This window comes from Chaetodon auriga, chromosome 8, assembly GCF_051107435.1.
Source record: "Chaetodon auriga isolate fChaAug3 chromosome 8, fChaAug3.hap1, whole genome shotgun sequence".
Taxonomy (NCBI): Eukaryota; Metazoa; Chordata; class Actinopteri; order Chaetodontiformes; family Chaetodontidae; genus Chaetodon; species Chaetodon auriga.
This window is the reverse complement of record NC_135081.1, coordinates 17,415,596-17,439,850: the sequence shown is the minus strand read 5'-3', so window position 1 is coordinate 17,439,850 and position 24,255 is coordinate 17,415,596. Positions and strand designations below refer to the sequence as shown.

The 24,255-nt window shown below is 43.6% G+C and overlaps 1 protein-coding gene across 1 annotated transcript in view; it reads left to right on the top strand.

Annotated features, from left to right (window-relative positions):
• The first annotated feature begins 6,365 nt into the window (after positions 1–6,365).
• znf804b (zinc finger protein 804B) overlaps positions 6,366–24,255 on the top strand; it is a 33,460-nt gene continuing 15,570 nt past the window's right edge. Inside the window, exons 1-2 of the mRNA XM_076738208.1 lie at positions 6,366–6,943; positions 7,072–7,362. Coding sequence (XP_076594323.1) covers positions 7,210–7,362 — 153 coding nt within the window. The 5' untranslated portion in view covers positions 6,366–6,943; positions 7,072–7,209. The remainder of the gene's footprint in view (positions 6,944–7,071; positions 7,363–24,255) is intronic.

Here is a 24,255-nt window from a genome sequence, read left to right as displayed (position 1 = left end):
AGACCCCATCAACAGACCTTATCTATTATTTACACAGCACCACTGATACTCCAATAAGTAAGCTAACTGCCATTCCAAACAACTTGCTACTGTCACAAACAAGAGAAGCATATTCATATACTTTCTGGCACCCAGACACAGCGGTATCTTTTGATGAATAGCTTTTAAAAAGGCTTCAAAATGTCAAACAAGCATGGGGTTGATGAGGGCGGTAAAAGTTCATGGCACACATGCAGTCAAACACAAATAACAGAAGGAGAAAAATTCACGAATCAAGCCAGGAAATGCATGTCCAGGCTCATATTTGAGAATGATGTCATTCATGCTGGACAGGATGTTGTGTATTGGTGCTAACTCTGGGGGCTGTTACTTTCATCTGCAGCACAATATATGCTGATTAGCTTCCAGGGAGCAAGCCAAGGGAGAGGAGAGGGCTGCAGAGGGGCGAGGGAGCAAAGGAGGGAGAGGATTTTGAGATATGTGAAATGAGTTGCTGTTGAAGTGTATTAAAACTACATTTTGAATCCCTTCTCCACCGGAATGTGGCTGAGGGAGTTTGAGCAAATGCATGCAAATACAGACACAAACACACACAGAGTAACAAGGAGAGAAATGTACACAGACCTGGAAACACACACTTTCTCCGCATATGTACGAGTGAGAGTTGCAGTCTCATTAATAGTGTTAGCGCAACATCGCACCTTAATGATCCCCATCTTTCTCTGTGCATCTGCCTCTGACACCGATTCACTTTAACTCCAGGGCCAGCAGGGTTCACGGCAGGACAGGGCACAACTCGCACACTGCTCGTATATCCAAGATACATCACACCACTTTACCAGAGGGTGACTAATTGCCCACCACCCAGGAGATCAAGTCTACATCCAGCTCTAGGTTGTCAGCTCTGACAGGCCCAAGTCTGGCCCTCCTCCCATATTTTAGGCTCTGCTCCCCTCTGCTTTATGCTGAACAGAGTCATTTTCAGAGCTGAGGCCACTCCACTCCTATTCCTCTGGGTTCTGTCTCACTGGACCCTTCTGACTAGATTTGACCAGCTTCTATTTCCCCTCTCCCTACATCCTTACACAGTGAGCCTGCACCTACAGCTCAACCATGAAACCACAACTAAATATAAATCATCCTTTCTCTTACTATGTCATCTGATAGCCCCTCCACACTCTCTCATTTGTTCCCTTTATTTTTCCTCCACCTCTCTCTCTCTCTCTCTCTCTCTCTCTCTCTCTCTCTTATATTCTCTCTTTCTTGCTCTCCACCTTACACAAACACAACTCTAATAAATTGTGGCACTGGTAATTACATAGAACCCACCGGTAAATTTCACTTCCATTTACATTTAGATTACAGAATATTTCATTCCTATCAATCTGCAGTGCAAGACCAATGTGTGGATGGCTTGGTCCATATGCAGACACAACTGCTCATGGCATTTTTATATTCTCACTGCTGCAAGTATGGACACACACACACACACGCACACACAGGAGCAAGCAAGGAGGGGAGCGCACATATGCTCATGCTCAAATATACACATACACAATCTGTGCAAGCGCATGAAAGCACACACACTCACATAGGTGAGTAGACATGCGCACGCATGGCACGCACTCATGCTCACACACGTACATGAACGCACTGAGCAATAAATCTCAATGTTCACCAGCACACACAAATGCACATATTACGGCAGTAAATCTTAATTTCACACGCCTACGTATCTAAATATGCAAACATATGTGCACATGCATATGGAGCCACACATAGCTGATGGTATCTTAAAGTCAAATGATAGCTCAGGTATATTGGTTTCATGAATAGATGTTGTTGTTTTTTGTTTTTTTTTTAGAGTTACAATTTACCTTGAACTGTGCAATACTCATATGATTAAAGAAATCACACTCTCTGTGGAGTTCTGGTCTTGTTTGTAAGACCAGTAAAGAGATGTTCTTGTAAGCATATTTATCTGCCTCCACACTTTCTGCACATTCTTTGTGTGGTGTGTTCACATTGATGCTATGGTGAGTCTTTAGAGGACACATGCTCCTGTCCCACCCACAGACAAACTTACCCACTTCTGGATCATAATACATTCAGATGCAATCTCATTCACTGCACATAAAAGACAGCAATATGAGCCCAAAACCTAACTGTAATATTTCAGCGGTTTATAAGGAGAGAGGAGAGGGAAAAAGAGCCAGAGGCAGCAACTGGGGAAAACAGATACCACCAAGATTTTGCCTTCCCTCTCTCTTTTTTTCTTTCTGTCTGTCTCGCCGTCTGTCTCCCGCTCTGACTCTCCCACCCACCCAACCCCCACCTCTCAGTATTACTGCATCATTTCCAACAGTAATGAGTGCACCAGGAGCAGAGAGATAGCAAGGGAGAGGGGAGGTACTTCAGGGAATTTGAGTGTTTAAAATATACACAACGGTTTTCCTCTTGTGGTTGATCAGTGCAAATAGCCCACCCACCCCCCTCTGCACATACACCCACTACAACCTGAAGATACTGAATCACACTGCATGGCACACCTGCACACTGTGTGCTCTCTGATCCCTGACATTAGAAGAACACTTTCAACAAATGCAAAGGAGTTTCTTTTTTCAATCGCCATCGAGGAGCCTGCAGTGTTTGTGCCATTGTTTTTGGGGTTTTTTTTGCATTACCTGGCTGTTCAGAATGCACTCATTACTGCTGCTGCTTCGCTTTCAGTGGCGCTCCAGGACACAGAAAATACATTAAATAGCAGTGCTTAAGTGTATGAGACATTAACTAAAGCTTTTGCCAGAAGATAGTATGGAGGTAATTTCCTGTGTAAAATTGGTTTCCTTTTCCTTGAGTGAGGGAAGAGTATTCCCAGGTGGTAAAGTGGCTGAGAAAAAGCAAAAAGACAAAGGACACATGTGAGTTTCTGTACGTGTTCATACTGTTTATATTTATGTAGGCACCCAAATGTGGATAAGAGTGTGCTGATGTTTTCTCCACCCAGACAGCTTCATTGTTATTAGGGAGCTGTGTTGATATGATCTACTGAGGTTCAGGCCAGTGGCTGCAGGAGGAAATTGAAGCAAAGGGGTGATGTTAGAGTTTAGCCTGCAGAGCAGCGGAAAACCAACAAACTGATAATGCCCGCCAGATCAGCATCAGTACAGCATAAACAGCCGCACGCTTACATACAGATACAAACATACACGAGCGACCCTCAGGGTTACACTGAATTGGCAAAAGATCCTGGACACCTTAGCAGAAAGCAAATCACTGGAGAGACTGGAGTCCGAAAGGGAAAAGGAAAACTGCTGTTCTCATATAGGAGCATGCAGACCGAGAGACTCGTGCAAAACACACAATGAGCACAACAAAAGGGTCATAGCCAGCATTTTAGAAATACTGAAATTGTAAAGAAAATGAATGTATAAATAGGAATATAAATCCACACATGACCAACTTTTCATGAGCTAAGAAAACAGCCCTGCTTTTAGCTTTGTAACTATGCATTTTCAAGTAGTTAAGTAGATCCTTAGATGGGTCTGGAGATGGGAGATGCATGGTGTTCACTGGACCCCCCCAACCCTACACAGCCTCAGGAAGGACATTCTCTTCAGGAAATGTATTTATCTATTTATTTATGACTAAAACTAAATCAAAACTAAGATGTAAAGTATAATGGAATCAGCCTGTAAAATATCAACTCTATCCAAGATACTAAAACCAAGAAGATCCTCAGAAGAAGACTGACCACCACACCATTATATCTTAAATAGTAGCCTTTGTCCTGTGCACAGACATGAAAATATATTGATACAAAATATTATACAGGTAGAAACTCTTGTGTCCTCAAGACTTCCCTTTTAAACCTGTTCCAGTCACAAAGAGATAACAAAACAGATGATTTAACAATAAAGCTTCGAGATAGTTGAGATGTAATATGTGGAAGAAGCCTGTAACTTAATGTCCGAAAGACCTCTCCAACGTTTGTGATGCTTTGTGAGTTCTAGGCCAACATCTGCCTCAAAAGAAGCAAGGAGGCTTAATTTTATGCTTTGCTCTGGCTGGATTTTTTTAAAATAAAAAAAAACCCTTCTATGAAGAAATCCAAGGTTAGATCTCTATCTTAAAATAAATGCTCTCCTGCTCCTTATTATGTTGGCTGAATCACTGGAATCAGACCTATTAAAAACCATGGGAAGGTTGTTGAGGTCACTTCAGAAGAATCCAAATAAGCTGTCTGCAGGTCATGTAAATCAGACACACACATGTACGCACACACACACACACACAGACAGAGAGGCTCAACTCAGCATGGTGTACACACATGCATGGTCTCCAGACACACTGACAGATGTCTTCTCTCTCTATATATATATATATATGTGTGTGTTTTTCTCTGTCTCACAACATCACACTTGCCATATTACACTGTACCTTCACCAACCATTACAGCAGAGAGGAAATCCATCACAGGGGAACGCCTGTCCACCATCTCCTGAGAAACCAGAGAGGGTCACCGTACGACTGTAGTTTGAGCAAAGATGTTAATACAAGTGTGTGTGTGTGTGTGTGTGTGTGTGTGTGTGTGTGTGTGTGTGTCGTGCATCATAGTGGAGGACAGCCATTAATAGGCCCAAATATGAGGAGTATGCAATAGACAGACAGATCTATGCCTCATTCTTTCTGTGTTTACTGTAACTGGGAGTTGCAGAATCCCCGAGGAGCAAACCTCTCATGTATGAGGGCATGCAGATAAAAACAGCACCATCACACACTCTCTCAGTCATAACAGATCAAAACCAAAATGCAATGTTGCTTTGAATAAAATAGCTCTGAGGCAAGCTCACGTAGTGATGTGGGCATCTACAAAGGGCTGTGGTTTGAGAGGGCTGAGGGGTGGCAGGAACCTGGCCTCAAGGACTGGACAAAAACTTGCTAGAGTGCAGGAAAATGCTGTCGAATCAGGCAACGAGTAGGCTGCAGAGGAGCAACAGTTTGACAAAGAGTAGGAGGCTGTCGAGAATAATGTGTTTGCAAAAGCTGCAAAAGCACAAGGATCAGCCATGATTGTATTAGAGGTGCTTGGAAGTTCAATTGGCTGAGAAGCCAAAAAAAAAAAAAAAAAAGTTTATTTGCAAGGTGTCCTTTGGGGTTTCTTGAATGAAGAATGTGATAAAAGAAGGTTTGGTTGGGGTTCTTTTCTTCTGTGCATCAAAACAGCAGCAGCACCTTGGTCTTATGTTTGTTTTTTCAGTCACTGGAGGCAGGTATTTAAAGACCCTAAAGCTGAATGGATAGCTGCACTAAATCTAAACACTGTTGACGTGGGAGGATAAGTCAGAGAGGGAGACGGACATTTTCGTTGGGACATACCTCCTCCACAGTGACAGGTGTCCTACCTTAAATAACGCTTGAACTTGTTAACAAAATGAAAGCTGTGCTAACCTGAAGGATATATCTCTCTATATGGTTGCATATATCAAAGAGCAAAGTGGACTCCCGTCCCGCGCTGTGACTTGTCCCCTCTTTGTCCTTCTACCTCGTGTTTACCTCTGAAACCCGGAGCTGTCTGTAGCGTTCAGTGTTGACGTTGAGCACAAAAGGCGCCCTAATCCCGGCCTGAATATGCATGACGCGCCGCGCAGCGCTGCGAGTGCTCGCAGTTGAATAGTTTCAGCACCGCGTTGGTGAACAGCGCCATACGCCGCTGAGACAGACTGAGGCTCAGCTGCAGCGAGTTCCGAGCTGCTCTTTGACTGCACCCGGCGCAGTTTGACAGGCCGAGCCCGGAGAAAGACCCTTTCATCTGTAATCAAATCATTACCCCCGAGGTTGCAACTGAGAGAGGTTTTCCTTTTCCCCTGACGATACCGAGACTTTGTAAAAAGCTTGGCTCTTTTACTTTGAAGCCTTCAAAAGGAAAAGAGAGAGGGACAGGGGGTGAGGTTGGACCAGAAGACACGAGAGAGAGAGAGAGAAATTGACACAAACATATTGTTGGTTGCAGATATTCTTTAATCACACACACACACACACACACACACACACACCTTGCAAATAAAGTTTATTCCTTTTTCCTTTTCCTTCTTAGCGCACAACAAAGGTGCGTGTGTGTGTGTGTGTGTGTGTGTGTGTGTGTGTGTGTGTGTGTGGGTGGGTGGGGGGGTGGGGGGGTTCAATTGTGGGTTACTCAAGCACAACGTGGACAGAAATTATCCCCCTATCCCAGACCCACGCACGGCCACGGGCTGCATTTTATAGGCTACAGGAATCCGGTCCGGTGCAGCCCCCCGAAAAGAGAGTCTGAGAGAGAGAGAGAGAGAGAGAGAGAGAGAGAGAGAGAGAGAGAGAGAGAGAGGGAGAGAGAGAGAGTTTCTTCCTTGAGAAAGAATCTGAACCACTTCAGCCTGTCTGCGCTGGAGCCCGATAATAACTACAGGACTGCTCTGGATGAACCTGCCGTCTCGCCCACCTCGTGCGGCGGAATTTCATTCACAAAACAGGTGATTTTAAACCCGGTGCCAATCAATAGAGGGAAGAGGCAGAGAAAGAGGGGTCAGATGTTTTCCCTTTCTTCCGTCTTCGACGTGTGCGTGAAGAGGAGGCGCACCTGCGAGAGTGCCTGCTCCCCTTCTCGTTACTGAGGACACAACAGGACTGCTGCTGCTTGGCTGAGGCTGCATACACTTTACAGACTGGACCAGCGGACTGTATAAAAGACATAGAGAAGGAGAGAGAGAGAGAGAGAGAGAGAGAGCGTGTGCGTGTGCGTGCGTGTGTGTGTGTGTGTGTGAGAGAGAGAGAGAGAGAGAGAGAGAGAGAGAAACAGAGACTGGATGGATTCCTCTCTTCCTCTGGCACTCCACAGGCGCTCATTCATTTATTTAAGCCCGACCGACGACAGCATGCCAAGCGCAGACTCCAGCGGCAGAGCTCGGTCAGTCTAACATCCCTGTCTGTCTCTCAGTTTTTCTGTCTGTCTCTTTCTGTCTGTTGTTCTCTCTCTCACGTAGTATTATTATCCCACGGGGCGCATTCTCATCTGGTCCCCCTTTTTAAATGCAGGCACAGACTTCACAACAGAGGACAGGAGTGAGACGTCCACCGTCGCACCGGCCCGGTCGCGCTCTCACCTGCGCAACATCCGTGCGGGACCCGTGCAGATACCCAGGACCCGACCGAGGGCGACCCGCGGTACAGTGTATGGGCCCAAAGCCCCGTGAGGCCACTGGGATGGCGTGCAGCGCGTGTTACTACCTGGTTATCAGCTCCACACACCTGAGCAATGGACACTTTCGGCGCGTCAAGGGAGTGTTCAGAGGACCGCTGTGTCCAACCGCAACCAGTGATTCACCGGTAAGAGAACATGCAGGTCTTAATAGATTTCTGCTAGGTGTGTGTGTGTGTGTGTGTGTGTGTGTGTGTGTGTGTGTGTGCGGGCGCGCGCATGTCTTTTTGATTTTGTTTTTGGAAAACCCACTTTGAATCACTGAGCTTGTAAAGGAGTCTGTTTTATCCACTTGTCTACACTTTTTCTTGATGCTACTTCATTATAAGGGTTAGGAAATTAGTGTTGTCATACTAACTTCCTCACAGTAGGAAGACGAGAAAAAGTGTGTAAGCAGTGGGTGCAGGATATGAGACAACAACGGCCTGGCAGACCCAGTGGCACTGTCATCTACTGAGGAGGTGGATGACAGGTGGATATTTTTTTTCCAACAGATGATCTTTTTCTTTTCGTGAGCCATAAAAGAAAGTTTTTGTTTTGTTCTGTTTTGCTTTTGTTCTTTTTTGGTAGAGGACAGTGAATATGGACATTTTAAACAGAGGAGAAATTAGGTATCCAACCATGAAGCCATTGCCCCCCCATGCCTCCTTCTCACTCTCTCACAGCTATGGGAATTAAACGAATCAAATTACATTAGTGCTTTCAGGAGGAGATGAGTTGCCCAGCCGAAAATAGCACTAATTACCTGGGGAGTATTTGTTAGGTGTGTGTTGGTCTATGTTAGTGTGTGTGTGTGTGTGTGTGTGTGTGTGTGTGTGTGTGTGTGTGTGTGTGTGTGTGTGAACTTGTGACCTGCCCATCCTAGTAGCGTAACTCCCTGACCTTTCCCAGGTGCCTGTGGTTCCTTTGAGCCACCAAACTGGCATTTAGCTGCAAACTGACTCAGTCTGTGAGCACTTGCTGTCTGTGTGTGTTTGTGCATATGTGTGTGTGTGTTTCTACGTGCATGTGTGCACTTGCAGAGACAAAGAAAGAGTGTGTGACAGTGAGAGAAATAAGGCAGAGAGAAAACCAGAGAAAGTGACAGTAAATGTAAATATGTACATGGTATTTTAGACTGTGTGAATTATTCTGTGTGTGTGTGTGTGTGTGTGTGTGTGTGTGTGTGTGTGTGTGTGTGTGTATGTGTGTTGTAGATTCAGGAGCTGCTCTGAGGGTCTCTGGTAATCACACATTATTCATGAGCTCTTAATGTGAGACGAGACAAACTGGCGGAGCTGATGACAAGTTTGATGAGAAAGGAGGAAAGTAGCAGCTGGTATGTGTGTATGAGTGTGTCTGTGTGAGCACGCGCGTGTGTGTGTGTTCGTACTCAAGTCATTACCAGTCTGTCATGTTCGGCCCGCGCTCACTATGTGATGGGAATGAGCGAACAGTGTTGAGTAGACACAGTCAGACTAGCAGAGATGCTGCAAAGAGTCATATTAACAAATTTATGTGCAAACCTCTGCTTAAATGCACGCACGCACGCACGCACGCACGCACACACACACACACACACACACACACACACCTTATTTCCAGACTATATACACTCTACAGAAGGCTATGCATATATCTCAATTTCTACAAATTAGTACTTCCCTTTTAAAGTTGCTGATTTTAATTATCTGTCTCAGAGCTCATTGATCTCCTTGTAGAATCATCAAATGCTCATTTTTTTTATTGCTCTTGCAACAAGTTTAGTCTTGTCTTAGAAACAAGTCTAATTTCTCAGAAAGTCTAATTTGGATGCACTTAACTGACTATATTAAGCATGTCTACATTTTTAGACTGATGGCTGCATTTGCCTATTTTTCACGCGGGCAAGTTTCTGTTAATTTTGGCATGCTATGAAAATTAATTTGAAAAGACCTGACATGGCTTTGAGGTGGGCATTCCATTATAATGTATCATTACTTTTGTCAAAAGTTGGAAACAAATGGAGCATAAACAGTTAGCCGACTACTCAATTTTTTGGGTTAACAGAAAATTCATCAGCAGCTGTTTTGATAGTCAATTGAATGCCTTTTGTATAATTGCAAACTCAATACATTTGAGTTTGTTTTTTGTTGCTCAGACAAAATGAGCAATTTGAAGACATCACCTTGGCTACTTGAAAACTGTGGTGGTCGTTTCTCTCAGCTTACTGTCATTTTAAAGACAAAACAATTAATCTATTAAAAAACAAAATGATAAACAGACTGATGATTGTGAGTTCCTTCCATAATCAAATTATTGGTGACTTCCTCTTTGATTAGATATTGAAGCATTCAAAACAGGAAAGGTTCATCTCCACACTATGTTTTATGAAGGCAAAGTGCTTCTTTGAACACACAGTGAGAAATTTGGCATATTTTGTTTATATTCCCCAAACTAAGGTTCCTAAAAAGCTTTGTTAGCACTCATTTTGGCAAACATTTCAGATGAGTTCTTGGTTTATATAGTATGTAGTAAGGCTGTTAAGAGCAGGAACTGCTTGAAAATCCCTTCTTGCTGGTGCACTGAAGTGCTTGTGAAAGACTGCATTTCCTAAAATAAATCAATGTTATCTCAACTCCAGTTTTGAGGTCCGCCATCCCAACAGACCTTTTTCACAGCAGACATTTTAACTTGTATTTTAACTTAGTAGGGAAGGCACAGGAGTCTCTAATAACATTAACAATGACTCTGTTCTATTCAAGCATCCCAGAAAGCCACGACAGTGTGACAGTGAGCCAGCATGCACAGTACCGGGACCCTGAAACTGAAGCAGCTAAATGGAATTCAGCCATTATTAATTCTATAATCTTTACTTTTCCTGCTGTGACACAAGAAATGACTATGCTTATCAGTAACTGAATTGTCATACTATACTAAACAGTCAAATCAGATGTGACATTGAACATTAGGAGTCTGTGCAGCCGTAATTCAAACCCATAAGTGCCCGAATATCATCAAAATGTAGAAATACAGTGAAAGGAGACCATTCAAGCAAACAACGTCAGTACCAGGCAGTGATAAGAGTGTCTAAATTCAGGCCTTCATCCTGCTGAAGTGTCCCTGACCAAAACACTGAATCCACACCAGCTTCAGGGTCTTACAAGCTCAACTATAGCTGACCTTCCTGAGGCAGGTAGAAATAGAAGTTCACATGATGTTGAACACATATATTTCTCTCCAAGCTGCAGGCTTGTAATAGGTGTCATTCACTGTAGGAAGGACATCATTCAGGTCCGCTGCCATGTCTGAACTAATGTAGATAAATCCACATGTGGAAAGTTTTCAGTGTTGGAAAACGCTGGCTAAGTAGGTACGGAAGGTCAAAAACTAAAAAAAAAAAAAGAAAAAAAAAGAAAAAGACGCTTTCAGATTTATCCATATTAGTTTAGACATGGCCCAATTTATGGGCCTGTCAGCATGATAAACAGGCAGCGCTTGTGGTCAGAGAGTTCAAAAGTGACCTCTTGTGTTCGGTCCCTCAGCCAAGAGCGGGTGAGTTTCACACACCTCTTGAAGACATGCTGAGCAGCATCTTTTGCTCCTGTCCATTCCATTGTAGCCAGCCAGCACAACAGCTAGTTGCTCTTTGATTTAGCTTGGATCAGTGGAGTACAAAGGATATTACGACTGGGATTTGTCAGGGGTAACCTCTTGTATCTTCCCTTTGATAAGGCGTTGCAGCATAAGAAAACACTGGGCGCCTACGAGGGGGTAAAGACCAGCCGTCTCGCCACGGAGCCCCCCTCTTCCTCCACAACAAATCCTCTCGTGTTTGTTAAGAGTTCTCTGCTTTGTTGTTTAGTTAGCTTCCCCGTGGAGTGCTGTGGTATGTCTAGATTAAGATTTTGCTCATTACTACTTTATCATCACTAATTAGTCATTGTGATAGGACTCTCGGACGTGTCTAAATTTTGGCTCCCGTATGTATATTAGTGCTTAATCACCAGTGGTGACTCATTCTTCAAACTCTCATTAACATTTCAAAGGTTTTTCATTCTTGGTGTCAGAATAGAGGGAGGACAGGAGGAGGACTGTAGCAATGGAAAGGTGAGTGCAAGGAGGACAGATACAGCCCGGATGCATCCCTCTATTCAGGCTGATCCAAACCGATATACACCTTCCATATCTTCTGCTGTCTCTTGTCCGAAAACCCTCTAATTCTGTTCCCTCTATCACCCCATTTCCCTTTAGAAACCCCCTCCCTGTAGAATACCACAGCCTTGTGTGTGTGCATACTTAGCTGCTCATCTGCTGAATACCACTTTGATGTATATTTCACTGCCGTTGCAGAAAACAGATGAATCTTTAGCGATACAGAACAGTGTCAAAGTGAGTGCAAATGTGCAGGCGTGTATGTGTGTGTGTGTGTGCATGTGTGTGGCTGGGACTGTGTTTTCACCCTCGTGTTTCCATTGATTCCACGGGGAGCTGAACAGTGTTTATGTAAATGAGGTGGCATTTAAACATATGCCCTGAACAATTATCCTGAAACAAGTATTTAGCTGCAAAAAAACACAGCCACGTTCTGAGCGAGTCAAGTACTTAGCTACAAATACTAAGCCATCATGAGGGGACAGAGGTGAGATGAGCCAACTGGTTTGCCATTTGGCGTGCCAGTTTGCTCATGGCTGTAAACACGATACCGAGGAATCTTCGTGCACTTTTAACGATGATCATAATAATGAGTGATACCGGCTCAGTATCAAAGAACTCCCAGGGGGCAATCAAGCTGGTAACAGCGTCTTGACATTTATGAAGTTCGACAAATGTCAGAAAGAAAGAGATTAGTTAAATGTGAGTTTAAGATAAAAAGGCATTTGTGATACAAGCTTAGAAGTGGCTGTAGAGTTGCTGAGTCTTGTGCCGTCAGAAAAGCTATTTCAGACTCAAGGCCCCTAATGCTGCAGTCGCTCACAGTCATAAAGTGTATTGTTAATGCAGACAAACACACACATACACACACACACACGCACCAACTCAGCCATCAGGCTCTAGTGGGGCAGTTTGAGAGTGAGCAGGTGAGTGCTGCTGAATACTAAAGTCCTGTATGACTGGACCGTTCCTGCTGACCGCTGCAAAGTGCTCCCACTGATCACCGCTAATGTCCTCCATCACAGTTTACACTCAACGCTCCGGAGAGAGTGCGTGCACGAGTGTGTGTTGGGGGGAAAGGTGGATAATTGGGACAGATGGGTGAGATAGGATGAAGAGAAAGGGGAGGGAGAGGGGCTGAGCAAGACAGTTGGCATCGATTTTAACACTCTCTCAAGCCTTTATTGACATTTCATTTAGCTAATGAATTCATTAGTGCTTCATAGCATAATAACCTCTACTTGATAACCAGGATGGTTCCCTGGAGGAAATACAAATGTCTTTACTCTGTTGCCTCAGTATTTTCTGACTTTTCCAAACTCATTCTCAGCGTTCTTTGATTATCCCCCCCCCCCCCCACCCCCACCTCTGTTTGTTTTTCTTTTACCTAGCAAGTTTCCTGTCTGTTTGTTTGTGCTGCATTGTGTAACTTGTAAATGAACCCGTTGTTTGAGGTGGCGTAACCTGCCAGTCTCTCAACAACAGCACAGCACACCCTCATGAATGATGGCGAATAAGAGGGGAGGCACAAGATGCACAGGCGCATTCATCCCTACCTGTGTACAGGTGTCTTTGTACCTCTGCACAAGTGTGTTTGGCTGGCTCTGTGATGCTTATTCACCCCGTAGATGGAGACGGTCTTTATTCAATTTACTGACAACTGATGCATTCTTTACTGTATATATTTGTCTTTGACCTGCTGCCTACTGGAAACACAAGCATGCACACAAGCACACACACGCAACCCTGATTTGAATGCATGAATTGAAGGACTATTTAAATTCACACAAAACTGTTTTTCAATCACATAAAGGATGTTTCACCCAGAGGACTTATGTTTGCACACATTTACAACCCTCCATTCGGACCAACACGTCTGTTAGACTTAAGACGCTGGTTTATGAATTGGAAGGATTTATTTATTCCTGTTTGGGTCTGATGCCTGAGAGGTAAAATCTGCTCCTGTGGCATAACTGTATGGATGTCTGTGGGGCCGAGCTGACCTGTGTGAGCTCTGTGTGGGCGTGTGTGAGCACGTTTGGAGGGTATCGTGTGGGCTGAGAGTGTTTGGTAATAGTTTGTCTGTTATTGCCAGAATAGCAAGGGCTGCTTCTGTTGATTTAACGTTTTGATCACCAAGCGTGCAAAACATCTTTATAGTGAACATTCTGCTATTAGATGTATGTTTGGTGTGATGCACTAGTTATCATACACGCATACATGCATGCACATGCACACACACGGGCACAACAGATGGCCAACCTCTCATTTTGTATATTACCTTGGGACAGATGTTTGTCTGTGTGGTCATTAGTGATCGCAGCATCAGATAATTACCTGGAGACACACCAGCCCATAAACACACACACTCACATACAATTAGAGAGTGTTTGATAATTACAGGATGTTTGATGAACCATCTGGAACACCAGCTCATGTAGAAACTGAAAGACACGCTCCAAACAAAATCATACGCGCAAAAAACCTCAAATCATAGTTATCAAAAGAGAATCCCAGCCCAAGTTATGAAAAAAAAAAAGAGGAAACACAGATAGCAAGACGACAGGTGAGAGATGAAGAGATGAAAGCGTTTTTGTTTCACAGTCATTAGGATGTCATGTCTCATTCATGGTTTGATCTCATCCTCTTTTATTCTCCTCGACTCTGCAACCTCTGTCTCTGCCTTTTTCCTTTTTTTAAACGATCATTTGCCCCTGCCTTCTGTCTCTTCCCCCATGCATTTCTCTAGCCAATAGCTTTGCTTTCACCCCCCTCTCCCTGACACCCCTCTTATCTCCCTCTCCTATTGCTTTTTCGTCTCATCTCTCCAGCCCATTCATTTTTTAGCAGGTCAAGGGTTCAGCTGTTAAGGCCTTTGAATCTTAGTGTGTGTGGGTTTTTGTTTGCGTGGATATGTGTGCACAATATGCCTATATGGAAGTTTGTGTGTGCAGGCGATGGGAGCAATATTACAGTGGCAATATTGCTGAAAAACCCTTGAAGGAATGAAAGAAAAGAGAGGGTGTGCTTTATTTGGTCGTCAGTATTTCTGTTCTTCCGTTACCTCCATTCACTCTCTAACTGTGCTTCTTATTCTACTGTACTATCTGGATTAATGCGTTCACATAGGAACAGATGTGAGGGTGCAATTATAACTCCATTAACTCAGCATGCATACATACCTGCATGCACATGTGGGTGTGCATGTTACACATATTTGCACCTGTGTGCCTGAATGGCTGCCTGTGTCTCGAGCACTGACACACAGGCCCAGGTTAAGAGCTGCTCAGACAAATTAATTATCTCTTCTCCGGAGGAGAGATGGCTCAGGGAAAGAGAGGCTGTGAACCAGCACCTCCTGGTTGAGCAGAAGCCCAGGAATCACTCCCAGCCTTGCAGAGACTGAAGGGCTTCCTTCTGAATAAAGCAACTTGGATTTCATCTGCAGCTTGATCTTCAGATCATATTTTTTTGCACTTTTCATGTGCATAAGGCCAATTTATAAAAATAACTGCGACTGAAAGAAGTCGAGCAGGCACGTTGCATTTATAGATCAAAGTGGCAGAGGAATTTTAATGCATATGAACAAGTTTCACTTCCCTGAAATCATTGACATAAGATCAAGGCTTTCATGTTTTGCATTGCTGTGCCTTGCACAGAATAGGCTGTTCTGGTGCATCTCGCACAGCTGGGTACACCCATACACTCACACAGACCATTTAAAGTCATAGACTGAATCAGGAGAACTGAAGGACTGAAATAATTATTCAAAACATATTATATAATGTACATATATATGTGCTGGCAATTTGTATGATGAAAATTTTATTTGGATGTCTGCTGTCTAGAAAAAAGAAAATACATTTTTAATTGGCATGAAGGCACTTTATGTTACAATAAATTTTGGACTTCAGTAGATTTAGGAACTAATTTAATAGCAAGCTTTTTTTAATCAATAGGGCTTTGCTGAATTTCAATGTGAGGCTTTCATATTTCTGCTGTCTCAGCCACAGTCTCTTACCTCTGACCATTCACCTTCCCCTCTGACCTCTGCTAGATAGCCCTGGGGTAAAATAAGTGACAAAAAGGTCAATATTAGTTAGTTTAGAGAGATGAAAAAGGGTATTATTGAACTACTACCTGGAAATATACTGCTTGTATGTTTTCACATATCACGCAGAAGAATGCACATGTGCATACATACATACATACAGGAAGGGAAGCAAAATAGACCAAGAGCACGTAAGTAGAAAAAATGCATGTAGTATTATAACAACATTTTGAGTGCTCACGTGTTTGTTCATTCCGGTGCACTCTCATGTTTATGTATCAAAGCAGATAGGACCTAGTAGGACATTCTGATGTGCAGGGTCGGTCATGCATCAGTAACAATGCATCAAATTATATCAGACGTACCTCCACCAGCAGCACGGGCCATGATGCAGACACTAATAATTCATGCGGTTTGCTTCAACCTGCCTTCACATCAGCCACGTTGGAGAGAACAACCCACTGCAATTATCATGAGCAGCAGCATTCCTATGTTCAGCAGATTGGAGATGCCAGGCGCTCAGCTTAGCGCTGTGCAGAAATGTCCTGGCTGCGCACTGCCAGGATGGCAGGATCACAGTGGTCTGCAAGCAGCCTCCGGCTACCAGCCACAAGGCCTTGGCTATCTCCTTTATATGGGCAGGGTGCCGGGTTCCTCTGTCGCTTTGTGTATGTATGTATGGTGTGATTGTGTTTGCTGGTTACTGCAGGAGTCTGCTATGGGGCCTTCTTACCCTTGCTGTGAGGTATATACTTACCGTGTGGTACGGGATTAGTCACAACACTGAATGGGAAGACATGGAAACAGCGGGAGGGGAAGAGAATAGAGGGAGAGGATAGTAGAGGAGAGGAGAGGAGTGGAGAGGAAGGGATACCCCCACAAAGATGAAAAGAAATGCGTGGGTGGATTGTGTGAGTGCATGTGTGCCTGCATGCCATGGGTATTCATCAATTTCCCTAAGATTCTCCACTTTTCCTCTGCCATAAAACCCAGAGGCAAGAAGTAAACACAAACTCTGTAGAATCTGTTTCTCTCTGCCTCTTCTTGTTTCATTCTCTCTTTCCTCCTGTTTCACCCGCTTCTTTCCACATGTAAAGTTCGCTATGCATTTGTGCGCGTGCAATTTTTTCAACTACATGTGCAAGACATGTCTGTCGTCAAGGAAACAGGTATAATGTGAGGTCTGGGGGATGTGGAACATATTGTCTTTTGTCGCTGAGCGTGCGGGTGTTGCAGCTACCAAGTGCTTGAACGGTATGGGCACAGTTCTAAATCCTGTGTTCATTGCTTGATTTAAAGTGTCTTTTCCAGGTATGACAGAGACGTGTGCGTTTGGAAAAGCTTTGAAAAAAAGAGAGCGTGAGACATGCGCACCGCAAAGCAAGCCAAAAATCGATGAACTTTGCGTGTGTGGCTGTATGTGGGTGTGTGTTTGTGTTTATGTGTGAGCGTGTGAAAAATGGCAGCGTGTGATTTATGTAAATGAGTGTCATCGGCCGAGGAGGAGGCAGAATTCCCAGGCCTGATGAGTGGCTTAATGATTCATCAGCCTGGCTCAGGCAGGCATCAATAATAGATGACAGAGTGGGTCATGCAGGATTGCTCGCCCCTTGATTAAAGTGCTCCACAGCTAAACGCCTCACTTCCTCCCTCTTCTCACCCTACCTTCTACGAGGATAAATACAGAAATGCGCCATATACACACACACACACACACACACACACACACACACACACACATACACACATACACACATGGTCACATACTCCCCTTCCTCAATCTCTTTCTGTACAGCTTTATGTCATCTCACCTCTCACATGCTTAATAAGCCCTCATCCCTTCCTCATCTCCTCACTCTGTTTCTTTGGTCTTAATCCAATCACAGCGAGTGAAAGAGGGAGAGAAAGGGGTAGAGAGAGGCAGCAATAGAGCGGGAGAGAGGGAAAGAAGAAGATGCTGAGCGTGGGAGAAAAGAAGAGAAAGCCACAAATGAATGCTTTATAATTTTTCTGTACAGAAATGGAACTGTTCTCTCTGGATATGAGACAGGAACATAAATGTTCTTTCTCTCCCCTGTGCACACAGAGTGGAGGGAGTCATTTTCTCTCTGTCTCTCTCTCTTTAAGCTGTATGTGGGTGTTGGTGTGACAGGACAAATCTCTGTCTATTAGGAGACATAAACCTCTAAACCCTGAGCTACACGGCCATACATACTAATGCAGCAGCCATACAGAGGGCTGGATAGAAGTTGGGAATGATAGCGAGGACACACAGAGAAAGAAGGAGATGTGGAGAGCAGAGAGATGGAAGGAGGCAGAGCAGGATGTTGAAAGCAGAGAGAGTCCTGGCGGGATTTCAATCCCCGGCCAGCACAGAGTCTTAACTGCTACACAATCTTTTAGTACAGCAAAACCAGCTTTAACAAAGTTGGACTGATGTGCACCACAGAGCAAGTTCAGTGAGTGTGTGTGTGTCTAGTGTATGAGTGTGATGTTAAAGCAAACAGTTCCTTTCAGCCTTCTCGTCTGTAGTATCATTTGGCATCCATGCACTCGCACTCTAATGTGCCAGAGAAAAGATCACTCACTCTTATTGGACACACTCATGCTCTCCCCTGATAGCACAAGTGAACCACACAGAGCGAACATGCACACGCACACACAAACGCTCAGCCGCACATCAAAGCTACAAAAGGAACTGCAATCATACATGCCTGAAAGAGAGCAATCATTCCTCAATTCACCGACAACAGCAACCGCTCGTTCTCTCTCACCCGTCCTCGCTCCCCCTCACTTTGTCACACCCCTCAACCCCCATCTGTAAGTATCTGAGTCGGCACGACTTAGGCGAGCGTTAAGAGCGCAGCGTATAATCTTTGATTGTATTAATCCTGTTATTTAAATCTGCCACTTCCCAAACTGATTACCTTCATCTTCTTAACTTGTCTTTCACTCTAATCTGTTTCATCACACTGACAGATTACAGTCCCAGTTTGATCACTCTAACAGATAGACACACAATCCTCTTTGAGGCAGTCAATCAGACGTCTTGTCCGGACAGAAAAGTCCAGTACATTTTGTGTTTTGGTGGGTTTGTGTGTGTGTGTGTGTGTACCAACTTAACTACACTGTATATCAATTTATCCATGCAGGGTTTTCAATTGTGTCTGTAATTTAAATGTCAAGAGTGTATGGTCCATATAATTCCATTTTTCTGCCAGCTGGGAGAGCAAAGCGGTTAATACTGGAGATGACATTTAGCGAGAGAGGAGAGAAGCCTGATGGAAGGACACATAACTGACAAGTGCTTTTAATGCATGAGAGAGGGAAACAGATGAGAGACGAACTGAGAGACACTTCCAAAATAAAATAAAAGACTACAATAGAAAAAAAAAATGCCTGACATAAATGAGAGGTTGATTGAAGGGAGGGGAGAGGGTGAAAGGATAAGAGACGATCCAATCTCACCTATCGAGCCTTCTAAGGCTCTTTGTCATTTTCACCCCTGAGAGCTGCTGTGGACTGAGCATCAAAGAGGAAAACAAGAGCTGCAAGAAAAACCCATGCGTAAAAAGCATTCTTACCATATATGCATTAATATACTATGTGTAGAACTGGCAGAGACAAAGACTAAAGTTCCCCTCTCCATCATTTCAACAGTACCTACCATCCTTTGTCTTCCTGTAATTGGTTTATGATGTTCTGTTTAATGTGCACTGAGAGTAAGCGAAGGAAACCTTCAGCTTTTAGAGAAACAAATGCAAGTCCCTGAAGAGCACAGTGAGTGAGTGGTAAGATCATAAAAATACATTAAAAGACACAGAGGAGACCACAGTTTGCAGAACGGCTGGGTATTTTAGGAATTTGCATGCACGCTTTCATGCATTTGTGCTTCTGCCTTGATCCCACCCAACACAAATTTTATCCACAAAACGTCTGGAAAGAAAGTATGGGTCATGTTTGTTCAAGTGGAGAAAATGTCCTCTGCTTTTTTTTATTTATTTATTTATTCTGGTGGGGGGGGGGGGGGGGGGGGCTGTAAGCTATGCTCTGCCCCGGTGAATCAGTTTAACTTGTCCTGCACGAGCCAGAGGCTGAGCTCACATTGTATGCAGGATGACACAGGCGCAGAGAGATTGAGAGAGGACGGGGGGAGGATGTTGAGAGGTGGGTAGATTTTAAATGTGCCACCTTATAGGATTGATCAATGATACAGTGCATGAATAACTATGTGAAAACAAGGAAGCCCTGTTGAATGGGGAAGAGAAACAGAGAGAGAGGGAGATGGAGAGAATGAAGGCAGAGAGGGGTGGACAGATCAGTGGAGGGGCTCTTTGGCCTTGCATTGTGATGGACGGGGAATTAAATTTTGATCGCTCGCTGAGTGATCGTTTGGTTGGGCCTTGTGACTAATCATAGATTTATGACTTCAGCAGGAGAGCGGTGCGATTTGTTCATGCCACAGACTTCCTGCTGTTGCCCTTAGTCAAAAGCAGTACAGTTATTTTGAGGTTTCTGAACACACTTCTCTCATTATTTTTCACCCTCTTTTATATTTGGATGTGATGCATCACATGTTATACATGGAGTCAGGCTCTAGTGTAAGAGTAGAGTTCTCTTTTTTAATAGACATGTCTAGGTCTTAAAGTCTGTCAGCTGCATAGATGCCTACAGACACGTTGAGAGCAGATTTATTTTTAACTGTACATCTGTAACACAGATTACCTTCTGTAAACAGAGCATGAAAGCAGCACTTACTGTGAGGTATTTAGACAGTAACATATTCTCTGTTTTTTATGTACTTCAGCATATTAGATTTAAAACAACGACAAGGTTTAAGTGCTGGCTTTCAGCTTTAAGTGTTTCTGAGTGTGTTCACATTTGTGTTGCACGAACAATGTTAAACATGCACATTTCCATATAATAAATGTTGTGTTTTCAGGACAATGATCCTAAACATATAAAATAATCCACATTTTTAAGGTAAAACCTTTCTGAACTGATTGATTTAACTGCACTGCAGGCCTGACAGTAGTACAATTATATCTGACATTGTAGATTAATACTAAAAACATCAAACCTATAAAATAACAAAAACAGACTTCTGTGGTAAGCAAACAAAAGTGTAAACAAAGCAAAATATGTTACACACTACTAGCATCCTCTGAACCAGCTGCATGAGGTCGTCCCTTGGAATACTTCTCCACCAGTCTTTAAATGAGTTCCTACATATGCTGAGCTCTGTCACTCTGTGGTCAGTGGCGTTGCTAGGGCCCAAACAAGAAATCCCTGGGGCCCCCACCCCTCCTGTGCACATGAATACTGAAAAAATAGATTAGTGGTTCTCAAAGTGAGGTCCAGGGACCAGCAGAGGCCCCTGAAAGCCAAGACCTATCAATAATTGTCGTTGTAAATAAGTGGCCGGGGCCCCCTAGTGGCTGGGGGCTCCAAGCAACTGCCTGGCTTGCCTGTCCGCAAGTCCCGCCCCTTTCTGTGGTCCAATTCATCCCAAACTATCTCAACTGGGTTCAGGTTGGGTGATTGTGGAGGACAGGTCATCTCATGTAGCATCTCACTCTCCTTCTTGGTCAAATAGCCCACACATGGCCTGGAGGTGTGTTTAGGCTCATTGTCCTGATGAGGAACAAATGGTGTTCCCACAAAACACAAATTAGATGGACTGGCATGTCACTGTGCAGGATACTGTGTTACTAATGCTGCTTCTATGTCCATTGAATTTTGAATAAATCGCCAACAGTGTCACCAGCAAAGCATCCCCGCATCATCACATGTCCTCCATGATATGGGGTGGGAACACAGGCACCATCCATTCACCTTCTCTGCGTCTCACAAAGACAGAGATTTTTTAACCAAAAATGGTTTCTGGCTGAAATCTGAGAGGTCATTAATTGGTGATTTCTGTTGCTAGTAACTGTAATGAAGTTATCCACTGCAGCAGAGGTAACTCTTGGTCTTCCTTTCCTTGGGCGGTCTGCATGAGAGCGTTTCATCATGGTCTCTGATGGTTTGTACTGCACTTGAAGACACATTCAAAGTTTTGAAAATTTGCAGATTGACCTTCATGTCTTGAAGTAATGATGGACCTGTCATTTCTCTTTATTTAGTTGAGCGGTTCCTGCCATAATTTTGATTGCTACAGTCGAATGGGGCCTTTTACTATATACTAACACTATCTCAGCACAACATAACTGATGGTCTCAACTGCATTAAGAAGGTGAGAAATCCCACTAATTAACATTTGACAAGGCACACCTGTCAATTGAAAACCATTCCAGGTGATTACCCCTTGAAGCTGGTTGAGAGGATGCTAATAGCGTGCAAAGCTATCATCAAAGCACGCTGTGGCCACTCTGAAGACTCTCTAAAATTTTGCTTTGTTCACACTTGCGTTATATCCAAGTTAAAAGGTTACAATGTACGCAGACGCTCAGTGTCAGGATCAAGTCCAGAGAGAAGCCCTCCACATTTCAACGAGGCAACAAAGGGCACAGGGCAAATTAGCAAATATAATCTCATCATTTATTTATTCAGTTTGTTTCTTGCTGCTCAACTTAAAAGGTCAGAGGGAGACGGGGCATTTGGTTATATTTTGAGCAAGACAAAGCAAAGGAAGAGAATCAGACAAATGCTGGTGATTCATGATGTAGACGCTGGTGCTTAAGATAGCATAGCAGCTACACAGAAACTCTATGACTCACAGTACACCTGACACTGGATCATTGGAATACAGTCTGTACTTTACCTTGTTCTTGGTAATCTTGTATTCTGAATTATTTTCGCCTGTCTAGTGTCTTTTTCACAGAGTTGGTTGCTGGCAGTGTGTGAGATGACGTAGCTCACTGGTACTAACACATCTGTCCTTTTGGCTGTAAGAGAAGCCTAATGACTGTATCCGTGGTCAACACATCTGCGATTTTGGCCACGGTTGCTCCATGTACTTGTTTTGGCCATACTTCTAACTGGCTTTAATGATCTGGAGCAAATAAAGATATACAAACACAATGAGAGGCGGCCTCACATAGACAAAAACATGGGCTGGGACGTATGCAGATGCATACACACATCAAAATGGATAAATGGGTGGGTACTGGCCATGGAGGCATATTAAAAGGCAGTCAAGGGAGATGCATTAGGGCTGCAAATATCAGCTCATTAACACTCTGCTATCCTGTTTGGCAGTCTGTGTTTGTGTGTGAGTGTGTGTGTGTGTGTGTGTGAGTGTGTGTGCACAAGCATGTCTGCCGCTGAGATCTACAGGTCATTACAGTAACAAGCAGCTTAGCCCTCAGGTCAGCTGTCATTAGCTACAGAAGAATGGCCAGAAATCACACCACACCACACCACCGGACTCTCACACTGCCAGACTCTCCAGTGGTGCATGTGTGAATGCATGTATGTCTGACGGAGAGAATCACAGGAACACTTAAAGAGACAGGCAGGCAAGAGAACAGAGCGGCAGATACATGTTAAGTGACTGGGGGGGGGGAGTGGAGCGGGAGGCAAACCGATTTGCCGAATTATTTTTTACCACAAATGAAATTGTTTCTATTCATTACAGTGGCCAAGTTAGGGTGATAATTACAGCTGAAGATAATTAAAGACTTAATTGGGCGTGATAAACAGTTATGAAGTGTTTATTGAATTGTTCTCACAAGGCTAGGTGGCAATTAGAAGTTCTCTGGATTCATAAACATCTCCTTTTCACAGCCTGGCCCTGTGTCACACTTCTCTCCTCTAAATGGAAGATAGGTAGCACACTTTCAAGATTAATGAAATTTTCTAAAGGGCAGACAGCCTTCTTCTTTTTGACAGAGCTTATCTTGGTCTCTTTTTTATGAAAGGCAACGATATTCAATAGTTTACACAGTTGAGGGTGCACTTATTTCTGCATCTTTTCATGTTCCATCACTGTGCTAACAACAACTGCTGATATGAACAGTAAAAACAGGCAGTACATGACATAACGTGACTTAGAGACAAGTGTCATATGAGTCAGCCGACTGTTGAAAGAATCAACACTTTTGCACTAAACAATAGGTGTCACAGCAACATGAGTCAATTCCTGCAACGGAGCTGGAAAGAAGCAAAGTTTTGAAGAAACTGAAAGGCCGAGGGGAACAGGCTTGAAAATCATAACATAGGAACATAGGACAAAATACTGAAGCAGAGAGGAACAGAGTTGAAACTAACAGCGATATTACAGACATACGGTGCAGAGGGTTCATAAGGAGACATATTACTAATTGGCATGTAATCTGCTATAGCCTGTGTTTGTACTTTGTGTTCGCAATTACTGTAACAATGTTTTCCTCAAAGTTAGCCATATTAATGAAGTTCTTTCTTACTCTTTTTACCCCCTGCAGTAAAAGTTCTCTTCAGCAGAAGATGATATATTTGAACACGCAGAATCTGTTACCACCAGTTGAGCTGCTGCTGGCCTCTCCTTTCCCTGCGTGGATTTATTATGCATGCTGAGTGTTATGCCGGCCTGTTTTTTTTTTTGCTCGTTTGAAATTGTTTTGAATTTCATACTGAACCAAGATTGCAATTAAAACTTGTGTTGCAATCCTGTTCGCAATTATCACATCTGATCAGTCTCATCTCAGTATGTCCAAGCCAGCATAGTTAACAAGTCTGCAGGGACACAAATAATTCACACCCCTGTACAAAAGATATTCGAGTGTTTGCCAGTCACCCATGCACATCTAGTCACATTCACTTATCCACGCATGCTGATAAAAGCACAAAGACTTTATCTAATACTCTGCACCTAATTTATACAGAAATATTTGCAGAATTTTTATATCACAGTTTCATACTTTAAGAGGATTCTCGT